The sequence below is a fragment of the Megalobrama amblycephala genome, linkage group LG19 (assembly GCF_018812025.1).
Source record: "Megalobrama amblycephala isolate DHTTF-2021 linkage group LG19, ASM1881202v1, whole genome shotgun sequence".
NCBI lineage: Eukaryota > Metazoa > Chordata > Actinopteri > Cypriniformes > Xenocyprididae > Megalobrama > Megalobrama amblycephala.
This window is the reverse complement of record NC_063062.1, coordinates 38,200,842-38,213,087: the sequence shown is the minus strand read 5'-3', so window position 1 is coordinate 38,213,087 and position 12,246 is coordinate 38,200,842. Positions and strand designations below refer to the sequence as shown.

The following is a 12,246-nucleotide window of genomic DNA, read 5'->3' as shown; positions in this document are numbered from 1 at the left end:
GTTTTAATCTTTGGAAAATGCTGTTTTTACGCAGCAGTAAAGCATGTTATTTACCCAGAGCTTTTGAATGCGCATTTTGAAAACTATTTTAGCGTCACTGCTTATAGTGTAATTTTATTGTCAAAGCAGGGAAGTAATGTTAACATTAGCTGGTATTTTTTCAGTAAACGGTCCTATGTTTGGAATGTTGTTGTTGTTAAGTGCACTGTTTAGAGCTGTTTCCCCCAAAGCACCATCAGCCAAGTCGGTCGTTGAGACCATTGGAAGCAAATGTTTATATGATCAACTTAGACTTTTGGGTTTTTGCTTTTGGGAAAACGCTGCGATTTTATTTGGTCTATGTTTTATTTCTACATGCAAAAACTAGCCGCTAACAGTAACTTCATCCTAGATTAGGTTCAGGCTAATACACAGACATGGATTCATGTTAATTTTCATGTTTACATGATGCCAACATGAACCAAGCCTTTCGTGTTCTCCCAGTAGACCTTTGAGGAGGACCCACAGTGAAAAATGAAATGAAAAACATTACATATGGTAAACAATGGTGTACAAAAAGTACAGAACAGTGCACTGAAACGTTAAATAAAATAAAATTAAAAATGTTTAATTTGACTAAATCGTTATTTTATTTTAATTCAGTCCAAACTGATTTGAGCAAGCAGTGGCTTGTAAACATATGGAAATAATTCACCAGACGGCAGGGCTGTCACTAGCGAGGAGAAAGGTGGTGATGAATCTTGATAAAGTCAAAACATTATTTGTTGTTTGACATCAATAAAAAAACAGTAAAAAAGAGTCACTGTAACATAAGTGCACTGTAAGGAAATGTCTGAGCCTTTAATGAGCACAACATGGAAATGTGCAAGACAGTTGTCAACTATTTCTTTAGGCCTTACTTGAAAAGGTACACAAGCATCTCTTTTACATAAACCTCTGTTTACCACCTTTCTGTGGACAATAATAATGCATTGTTAATTGAATCCAGCAAATAACACTGATATTTGTACATCTGGCAGATTTTATATTTATATTTATAAATACAAATATTAGTAAATTAAAGGTGCCCTAGAATCAAAAATTGAATTTACCTTGGCATAGTTGAATAACAAGAGTTCAGTAAATGGAAAAGACATACATTGAGTTTCAAACTTTATTGCTTCCTCCTTCTTATGTAAATCTCATTTGTTTAAAAGACCCCGGGAAAACAGGCGAATCTCAACATAACACCGACTGTTACGTAACAGTCGGGATCATTAATATGTACGCCTGCAATATTTGCATATGCCAGCTCATGTTCAAGGCATTAGACAAGCCAGTATTAATGTCTGGATCTGTGCACAGCTGAATCATCAGACTAGGTAAGCAAGCAAGAACAACAGTGAAAAATGGCAGATGGAGCAATAATAACTGACATGATCCATGATATCATGATATTTTTAGTGATATTTGTAAATTGTCTTTCTAAATGTTTCGTTAACATGTTGCTAATGTACTGTTAAATGTGGTTAAAGTTACCATTGTTTCTTACTGTATTCACGGAGACAAGAGCCGTCGTTATTTTCATTATTAAACACTTGCAGTCTGTATAATTCATAAACACAACTTCATTCTTTATAAATCTCTCCAACAGTGTGTAATGTTAGCTTTAGCCACAGAGCACTATCAAACTCATTCAGAATCAAATGTAAACATCCAAATAAATACTATACTTACATGATCCGAAGTATGCATGCAGCATGCATGACGAACATCTTGTAAAGATACATTTAAGGGTTGTATTAGCTGTGTGAACTTTTTTTATGCAATGTTTAAGGCAGTCGAGAGCTCGGTGGGCAGGGAGCACGAGATTTAAAGGGGCCGCAGCCCCTGAATCGGTGCATAGTTAATGATGCCCCAAAATAGGCAGTTAAAAAAAATTAATTAAAAAAATCTATGGGGTATTTTGAGCTGAAACTTCACAGACACATTCAGGGGACACCTTAGACTTATATTACATCTTGTGAAAGAACGTTCTAGGGCACTTTTAAATCAAATCTCAAAGTTGAATACAGGCATTTCCATTTTTTATTTTTTTATTTTTTGACAAAAGAGGGAACAGATATCCAGTTTGCCATATTCCTGTGATTGCTGTGATGTTGAATGTAGCTGATGGTGAACTGTACTCACTTGAGTATCTTCAGCTGACACACAGGATTCTTCAGTCCCTCACAGATCTGTTTGACTCCTGAGTCCAGCAGACGGCTGTTGTTCAGGTTCAGCTCTTTCAGGATGGTTTTGGAGGAGAGAACAGTAGCTAGAACTGAACAGCTTTTCTCTGTCAGATCACAATTATTCAGCCTGAACACAGAAACAGCATTATTTATAATTCAGCACATCAGTCAACGCACATTAGACCAACAACTCTTCAAATCTGCTCACACGTGATTGACACTCATTTAAAATGAAAAAAAAACCAAAAAAAAAAAACAGTTAGAATATATAAAATCATGTTTACTTGATTTTCTCCACTTTGCAATGAGAGTCCATCAAAAGAGCAGAGAGCTTCTCTCCATCCAGATCTCCTTATTTATCTTCACTCAGATCCAGTTCTGTCAGTAATAATGGACTTATACCCAGAACTTTAGTGAGATACTCACACGCTTCCTGTGCAGCAGGACTTTTCAGAAACCTAAAGGAAGTAGAAGAGAATTTAGATTAGATAAGCTTGTTAAAGCAATAAGAAGCATATTCTTGAAGAAGACACATTGTTTTGTTTCTGCTCCTTTGTTTACAATCAGATAATTTTCAACCATTAAATTTCTGGAGATTTTTTAGTCCAAGAATCAACTAAAGGTTAATTTCCACCGAGCGGTGCGATTCGGGACGACAGACTCTCATCCGGCTTGTGTTTCCACTGCCAACAGTAACAATCTACGTCATTCCCACATGAAGAAGAAAGTGACAGTAAACAACAATGGAGGACATACAACAGTTTTGAAGGCTGCAAAGGAAAAAAACAGCCAAAAAATACACATTGTGTTGCAAAGGTATTGTGTTGTCATTCACCTTGTAGCATGCGCAAGTGACGATTCTCTGTCAACCAATCAATGTTCTGCAGCTCCACCCTTTTGGTACCGGTACTATTGGTACTGTTGTGCTTGGTACCCCAATGAAAGGATCCCAAAAAAGTGGTATGGTACAGAAATAGGGTACCATTCACAACTTCAGACAATGGAAACGGCAAGATTTGTGTACCGTACTGAACTGTACTGTACCGTACCGCTCAGTGGAAAGAGCCATTAGTGAATTCATTCAAAGTGTCAGTCCAAAACAGAGCTATAAAGCAGAGAAAACCCGGCCAATTTCACTCAAGATGGCAGAGAGAATAGTGACTTGTGTAAAGATTTCAGGAAATCACTGTAACAACAGCGATTTCAGAGGAGCCCAAGACATTTCACTTCATGTTGTGTGAAATACAGACTGCAAGAATTTTATAATGGATTCTACACATTTTAGAGGTTTTAGAGGTTTCGGTTTCTGTTGTTGTACTATATACATGCATTGTGAATAGTGTATTTTTTTAAAATTGAAAATTATGTGAGACTTTTTTCTCTTTTGTTGTTTGATTAATGAGTAACTTATGAAGGCGTGAGTTTGTTGATAGGCTTGTTGGTGATGCAATGGTGCTGCGCAGACCGATCAGCATATGACATCAAATTACCACGAGAATGATTTCATGTGAGACTTCATGTGGGACGTACTTCTTAAGACAATCTAATACAATGTTCCAGACAATCTTAACCTTCCATACTTTGTGATGTGATTAATTAAACAATGAATCAAATGATGACATGGTTTCTTAACTGATTACTGGTGTAACATTGCATTATGGTTGCAGAAAGTTAAAGTAAAATTACAATTTTTTCACCTGATGGTTTTCAGTCTATAGTGCACATCCTGTAGTAAATCATTGAGCTCCTTCACTCCTGATTGTCCAGGATCATTTCCTGTGAGATCCAGCTCTATCAGGTTTGAAGGGTTTGATCTCAGAGTTGAAGCCAGAGCTTTATAACCTTCTTCTGTGATTCTGCAGTCTGAAAGTCTACAGAAAAAAAGAAAAAAAACATTATGGATTCTTAATTGAGAGAGCATTTATCATACAAGTACTGAGCATGACAAATAATTCTGACTAACAAAAATGCTAATCTTGTGTGCTTTTCTCTAAAAGGATCTATACTGTAAATACTGTATATACATTAACCAAAATCTTGATAATAAATTAATTGAATGAAATGTCCAAAATAATTTATTTTTTATTCAACCACATCTTGTTTCAAAATTAATTTCTTCAGTCAAACACAAAAGGAGATGTTAGGCTGATATATAATAGCAGAATATTAGGCTGTCACAGTAAAACTGAGGTGAAAATAGTCAAATTACAGCCTTCATTTTCATCATTTCATTAAAGCAGATGAATATTATAAATGTATATTGAAACAAATGTGCAATGATATAAATACACACGTCAGTTTCTCCAGTCTGCATTGTGTATTTTTCATCAGAGGGCAGATCTTCTCCATTCCTGAGTTTCCTAGTTTATTTCCACTCAGATCCAGCTCTATAAGGTTTGAAGGGTTTGAATCAAATGCTGAAGTCAGAGCAGCACAACCTTCTGCTGTAATACTGTTATTATTCAACCTGAAGAGAAGGAAACAAAGACAGGAAACATTCTTCAGTTTATTTCTGCCATAATACAACAACTACATTAATGATTAATGATAAATCTATCTGATGGTTCCAATAATCTTAGACCAAACATTTTTAAAGAATAATTACCTAAAAAATATATATATATATATTTAAATGTTTTAAAAATACTTTGTAAGTTATTAAACCATGTACAATACTCACATCAGTGTGTTGAGTTTACAGTGTTTATCCTGCAGTAGAGCAGAGATCTGATTCACTCGTGTGTCTCCTAGTTTATGTCCACTCAGATTCAGCTCTCTCAGGAGTAATGGGTTTTTACCCACAATTCCTCTCACAAACTGACAGGCTTCATCTGCAGCAGGACCCAAAAACCTGCAGAAAGGGAAGATGAAACAGGATTCAGTTCAGTTCAAAACTAACCTTGATTTCATGAAAATAGCATCTGATTGTCTTGAATTTACTTTAAAGTATTTATAATAATAATTCATCTGCACCAGGAATGCACTTGACTAATGATTTTTCTAGATTACTAGTAGTCTTTAATTCAAGCAAATAGTTGATTAATAATAAATAAACCATATAACGCATAATAATAAGCCTTTAACAGCCTATAATACATAGCCACACAAAAACATAAAACTTGTCAAAACGTAAACTGGCAAAAGTAATGATTATGAATGTGTAGTGAAAAAACAGCAAGGAGACTGCCTTAAAGGATTAGTTCACTTTCAAATAAAATTTTCCTGATAATTTACTCACTCCCATGTCATCTAAGATGTTCATGTCTTTCTCTTTTCAGTCAAAAATAAATTAAGGTTTTTGATGAAAACGTTCCAGGATTATTCTCCTTATAGTGGACTTTAATGGCCTCCAGATGGTTGAAGGTCTTAGTAGAAGAATAAGGGTCTTATCTAGCGAAACAATCGGTCATTTTCGGAAAAAAAAAAAAAAATGTAAATGTATATGCTTTATAACAAATGATCGCCTTCCAAGTGGTTATTATTTACTTACGCTGTATGTCCTATGCCTTTCCCTATTCTGCTTACGGAAAAAATGGAATTGACGCTGTGTTCGGCCCTAGATAAGACCCTTATTCCTCGTCTGGTATTGTTTAAAGCCCTTTGAAGCTGCACTGAAACTGTAATTTTGAAGGCCATTCAACCATTTGGAGGCCACTGAAGTCCACTATAAGGAGAATAATCCTGGAATGATTTCATCGAAAACCTTAATTTCTTTTCGACTGAAGAAAGAAAGACATGAACATATTGGATGACATGGGGGTTTTATTTGAATTTTATGTATTTATTTTATTTTTAATTTTGTATTTTATTTGAAAGTGAACTTATCCTTTAAAAGGAACATGCCACTATTTTTGAAAAAAAAACAAACAAGGAAGCTAATTTTCCAACTCTAGAGTTAAACAGTTGAGTTTTACCATTTTCGAATCCATTCAGCTGATCTCCCGGTCTGGTGGTACCACTTTTAGCTGCAGCTTAGCATAGATCATTGAATCTGATTAGACCATTAGCATCTCGCTCAAAAATGACCAAAGAGTTTTGATACTTTTCCTATTTAAAACTACTCTTCTGTAGTTACTTTGTGTACTGAGGCGAACGGAAAATGAAAAGTTGGCGATATGGCTAGGAACTACTCTCATTCCTGCGTAATAATCAAGGAACTTTGCTGCCGTACCATGAGTGCAGCAGGCGCAATGATATAACGCAGATATAACTTGCACAGGGAGCGTTTCATGCAACCATGGAAATATTTGTAAGAGATGATTCAGAAGATATTTACTTTTGGTGCAGATCCTGAACCATATCTGTTTGAAATGGAATACATTGAAGATGAGCTTTTGGAAAGTGAAAGGCAAGAAATTGTGGCTGAAGAGACTGGGGCTGCATAATATCTTTGCGCCTGCTGCTTCCATGGTACAGCAGCAAATTTGGTCTAATCAGATTCAATGATTTATGCTAAGCTGCAGCTAAAAGTTGTACCGCCAGACCCAGAGATCAGCTGAATGGATTCGAAAACGGTAAAACTCAACTGTTTAACTCTAGGGAAGTTGAGTTTAAAATAAAAAATTGAGTTTAAAATACTCAATTTTTGGTGATACAGGTAAGATTAATACATCATTCAAAACTGTAAAGGGGCTTATTTTATTTGTTTAAGGTCTCCCTCATCGAACACACCTGAATTAAGTCATCAGCTAATTAGTAGAGACTGCAAGAGTTGAATTGGGTGTGTCTTATGAAGGAGACATAAAAAATGTGCAGTGGTGGGGGGTCCCCAGGACAGGTTTGAGAACCACTGCCCTAGATCACTATTTCACAAGATGTAATATAAGTCTAAGGTGTCCCCAGAATGTGTCTGAAGTTTCAACTCAAAATACCCCATAGATTTTATTATAACATGTTTTAACTGCCTGTTTTGGACCTTTAAATGCTCGCACTCCCAGCCCCCAAGCTCGCTCTCCCAATAAACATTGCATAAACAATAGAATAAGTTCACACATCTAATATAACTCTCAAAATGGATCTTTACAAAGTGTTCATGATGCAGCATATCAGATCATGTAAGTATTTTGTGGATGTTTACATTTGATTCTGAATGAGTTTGATAGTAGCCTATGCTGTGTTAACGGGACTAATGCTACACTGTTGGAGAGATTTATAAGGAATGAAGATGCATTTATGAATTATACAGACTGCAAGTGTTTAAAAATGAAAATTACAACATGGCTCTGGTTTCCGTGAATACAGTAATAAACAATGGTAACTTTAACCACATTTAACAGTACATTAGCAATATGCTAATAAAACTTTTAAAAAGACAATTTACAAATATCACTAAAAATATAATAATATCATGTAGAGTTTTTTTGCCACTTACTAATAAAAATTTGGTCAACTAAGCCTCTTCTCATAAACTACTAGGGTGCAGCCATAATCCATACATTTTTTTTCTTTTTTCCCCCCATCACATCTCACCTCAGTGTCTTGAGTTGACACTTCTGATCCTGTAGTAAATCATTGAGCTCCTTCACTCCTGATTGTCCAGGATCATTTCCTGTGAGATCCAGCTCTATCAGGTGTGAAGGGTTTGATCTCAGAGCTGAAGCCAGAGCTTTATAACCTTCTTCTGTGATACTGCAGTCTGAAAGTCTAGAGAAAAAAATGAAAAACAATTAAATTAAGTGTAACGATTAACTAATTCAATAAAATTAGATTTCTTTTACAGGATTATGATTTTCAGTATTTAAAAAGCCTTGTGTCTGTCAATATTTTATTATTTTATTATATTTGATTTATTCAATCACTGACATAAGATTTCTGACCCTAACCAAATTCAAACCTGAGTATCTTTAGTGTACACTGTGAATTTCCCAGTAGAGTGGAGATTTCTGTTACTCCAGAGTTTCCTAGTTTATTCTCATGCAGTTCCAGCTCTTTCAGGTTTAAACAAAATGCTGACGCCAGAACAGAACAACCTTCTGCTGTAATACTGCTGCAGTATAACCTGTTGAATAACAAAGCAAAAAATAAAAATGGTGTATAGATGCATACAATTATAAAGGCTAGTATATTTATTTAGTAATCACTACTTTTATCCACAAATATGAGATTTGCATTATAACAGATATTTTTTAAATAGCTTACTTCAGCTTTTCCAGTTGACACTGTTCATTCTTGAACAGCGCAGAGAAGATCTTCAATCCTGAGTCTCTGAGTTTAGTCCCACTCAGATTCAGTTCTGTCAGATTTGATGGGTTTGAATTTAAAGCTTCAGTCAGAACACGACAATCTTCATCTGTGATATCGCTGTTACTCAGACTAAAAAAACAGAAAACATAGTTATCCAGACATTTACCAAGAGTTGACAACTACTGGTGACGGTGATGACTAGGGGTGTGCCCGAAGCCTTAATCCGTATTTGAAAAGGCACAGAAGCTTAAAAAAATGCATTCTACGGGGCCCCTAAAGGGACATATGGTTAGCCGCTTGCTAGCAGTAGCCTGTTACATTACAGTACATCAGATTTCACTTGCCACATAAAGAGAGTAAGGAGAGATGGCTGATAGGACGATGGTGAAGTATTTGTAGATCCTGAGCACTACTGACAAATATCCAATCTTGTAAAATGTGTGGCCAGTACTGCCGCTCCCTACTATACAGTATGTGTGATTGTGAATCTTGAAAGTGAAAATCAAACACGAGCGCGCATTTAAAGGCGATTTCAATACCATGCATAATAACAGAGGCTCCCTGATGCCTGAAAAATATATACAGTATAATTACCCAACTATATAATTGCGAGAGAAAGCACTGAACTATATTTTTCCTGCCAACTCATATAAATTTCCCTTTAGGGGCTCCTTAGTACACAGCATTTCCTTTCCGAACATGGCATCCTGCTTCAGGCTTATCCTTAGTGATGACATTACAAAATATACATAACACAATAAGGAGCAAGTTCACTATTATAAGAAAAAAATTTATTGTAATGATAATAAAACTTACATCAGTGTGTTGAGTTTACAGTGTTTATCCGGCAGTACAGCAGCAAGTTTCTTCAATCCTGAGGGTCCTAGTTTATGTTCACTCAGATTCAGCTCTCTCAGGAGTAACAGATTCTCACCCAGAACTCTGTTCACAAACTGACAGGCTTCATCTGCAGCAGGACTCAAAAACCTGCAGATGGGAAGATAAAGCAGGATTCAAATAAATTCTTAACTAAACCTTTATTAAAAAATAGCATCTGATTCACAATTGAAAACAGTGTCAAATGCTTTATGTTCAATCTTCTTTGCAATAGATTGTATTAATGAGTAATTCTATAAATAATTTGGCTGCTTGTCATTTTTGTTGTATTATTCCATCACATCTCACCTCAGTGTCTTGAGTTTACACTTCTGATCCTGTAGTAAATCATTGAGCTCCTTCACTCCTGATTGTCCAGGATCATTTCCTGTGAGATCCAGCTCTATCAGGTGTGAAGGGTTTGATCTCAGAGCTGAAGCCAGAGCTTTATAACCTTCTTCAGTGATACTGCAGTCTGAAAGTCTAGAACACGAATGAAAATGTAACATTTAGCTGCATCAGGGATCAGTTCTCGATCCATTATTTTTCATCATCGACATACTACCCCTGGGTCAGTTTCTACATCAACATGGTTTTAACTATCATTTCTACACAGATGACATCTAAATGTATATTATCAGTAAACCTTCTCTATCCATTTAAAAAAAAAATCTGCCTGTATGAATGAAGTAAATATATGGCTCAACTCCAACTTTCTGAAACTGAACATGGATAAACCTGGCATTATCATACTTGGAAACCCTTTACTTACCAAAAATAAATAAATAAAAATCCTTATGATTCACCTGTGAAATTGATAGTATCTTTGTTCTAATCTACCACCTGTAATGTTGTACTCCATTGCTTGTACTAGTGTCTGTTATCAATAGCAGCTTTTCTACTTTGGGGCCTGTGCGAGCCAGGGCTAACAAGGTCAGCAGCCTCTGGGCTGACGCACATCATAAATCCATCTTTTTAAGCAATTACCAGATATGGTAGTCATGTCATTAAATATTTTGAATACGACTAAATTTGTATTTAATTATTTCATTAAAAAAGTATGTTTCTAATTATAACACAGCTCCACAGTTATTCAAACAGCGAATAAAGTACACACAGAAAGTGAGCAAGAACATTTAAATGATCAAAGAACATTATCACTAGGGTTTGGAATCGTAAGACATTTTCCAGTTCTGCCTAACGATTCTGATTCTGATTCCAGTTCCATTAAAAATATTAAACAACCAATAAAAAAAATAGTAGTAAGGGGAAAAAATGCACAATACTCAACTAAATCAGTCCTTTTTTGCGCTTATTATACTTGTAAAATAAGTTTAAAAAACTGCTAATCTCAACTAATAATGAACTGCATTTCTACAGCATTTATTAATCTTTTTTCATGTCAATTTTAACATTTACTAATACATTATTAAAATCAAGAGTTGTATTTGTTAACATTAGTTAATGCACTGTCAGTGTTGGGTAAGTTACTTAAAAGAAGTAATTACATCATCTATGTTGTATTTAAAATACTTTTCTAATTACTCTGTCTGAAAAGTAATTTAATTACTCAATAAGTAACTTATTACTAATTACTTCTTAAAATCCCTATAAACCTTGACCAGATAGACAATAGAAAGGAAACTCTTTTAAAGGTGCCCTAGATTCAAAAATTGAATTTACCTCGGCATAGTTAAATAACAAGAGTTCAGTACATGGAAAAGACATACAGTGAGTCTCAAACACCATTGTTTCCTCCTTCTTATGTAAATCTCATTTGTTTAAAAGACCTCCAAAGAACAGGCGAATCTCAACATAACACCAACTGTTACGTAACAGTCGGGATCATTAATATGTACGACCCCAATATTTGTATATGCCAGCCCATGATCCCAACATTATGAAAGGCATTAGACAAGGGCAGAACGTCTGGATCTGCACAGGTGAATCATCAGACTAGGTAAGCAAGCAAGGACAATAGCAAAAAAAAGGCAGATGGAGCAATAATAACTGACATAATCCATGATAACATGATATTTTTAGTGATATTTGTAAATTGTCTTTCTAAATGTTTCGTTAGCATGTTGCTAATGTACTGTTAAATGTGGTTAAAGTTACCATCGTTTCTTACTGTATTCACAGAGACAAGAGCCGTCACCATTTTCATTTTTAAACACTTGCAGTCTGTATAATTCATAAACACAACTTCATTCTTTATAAATCTCTCCAACAGTGGAGCAATAGCTCTTAGCCACGGAGCACAGCCTCAAACTCATTCAGAATCAATGTAAACATTAAAATAAACACTGTACTTACGTGATTAGACATGCTGCATGACGAGCACTTTGTAAAGATCCATTTTGAGGGTTATATTAGCTGTGTGAACTTTTTTTATGTTGTGTAAGGCAAGCGTGAGCTCTTGGGGCGTGGAGCACGAGAATTAAAGGGCCACACACCCTGAATCGGCTCATTTCTAATTATGCCCCAAAATAGGCAGTTAAAAAAATGAATTAAAAAAAATCTATGGGGTATTTTGAGCTGAAACTTCACAGACACATTCAGGGGACACCTTAGACTTATATTACATCTTTTAAAAAAAAGTTCTAGGGCACCTTTAATAATTTAAATATGAGTCAAACATGGAATAGTTTAGCCTTTTATAGCTTTTTAATTTTTTTAACTTTATTAAAACATACTATAGTACTTTTACTTTATAATACTTAAATTTTTTTAGTAACAAAAAGGGATGTCACTATACCAAAAATCTAGTAGTCTATACCGATACCAACAAAAGTGCACAATACTCGATACCAAAGTTGATACCACGGTAAAGATATATAACAATACTATATGTTATTTTCAGGTAGGCCTAATAGTAGTAAGTAAAAATATCACAGAAATTGAATAATCAAATATAAAATAACTGTGCATAGTCATAACTGTATAAATTAAATATAGATTAATTATTAAAGCT

At 35.0% G+C, this 12,246-nt stretch overlaps 1 protein-coding gene across 12 annotated transcripts in view; it reads right to left on the bottom strand.

Annotated features, from left to right (window-relative positions):
* LOC125254758 overlaps positions 1–12,246 on the bottom strand; it is a 188,974-nt gene that overhangs the window by 45,609 nt on the left and 131,119 nt on the right. For all 12 annotated transcript variants that reach the window (XM_048169551.1, XM_048169561.1, XM_048169552.1 and 9 more), the window contains 6 exons: positions 9,582–9,755; positions 9,213–9,383; positions 8,352–8,525; positions 8,047–8,211; positions 7,683–7,856; positions 4,894–5,064 (listed from right to left, as the gene is read on the bottom strand). In XM_048169551.1, the coding sequence (XP_048025508.1) occupies positions 4,894–5,064; positions 7,683–7,856; positions 8,047–8,211; positions 8,352–8,525; positions 9,213–9,383; positions 9,582–9,755 (1,029 nt within the window). The remainder of the gene's footprint in view (positions 1–4,893; positions 5,065–7,682; positions 7,857–8,046; positions 8,212–8,351; positions 8,526–9,212; positions 9,384–9,581; positions 9,756–12,246) is intronic.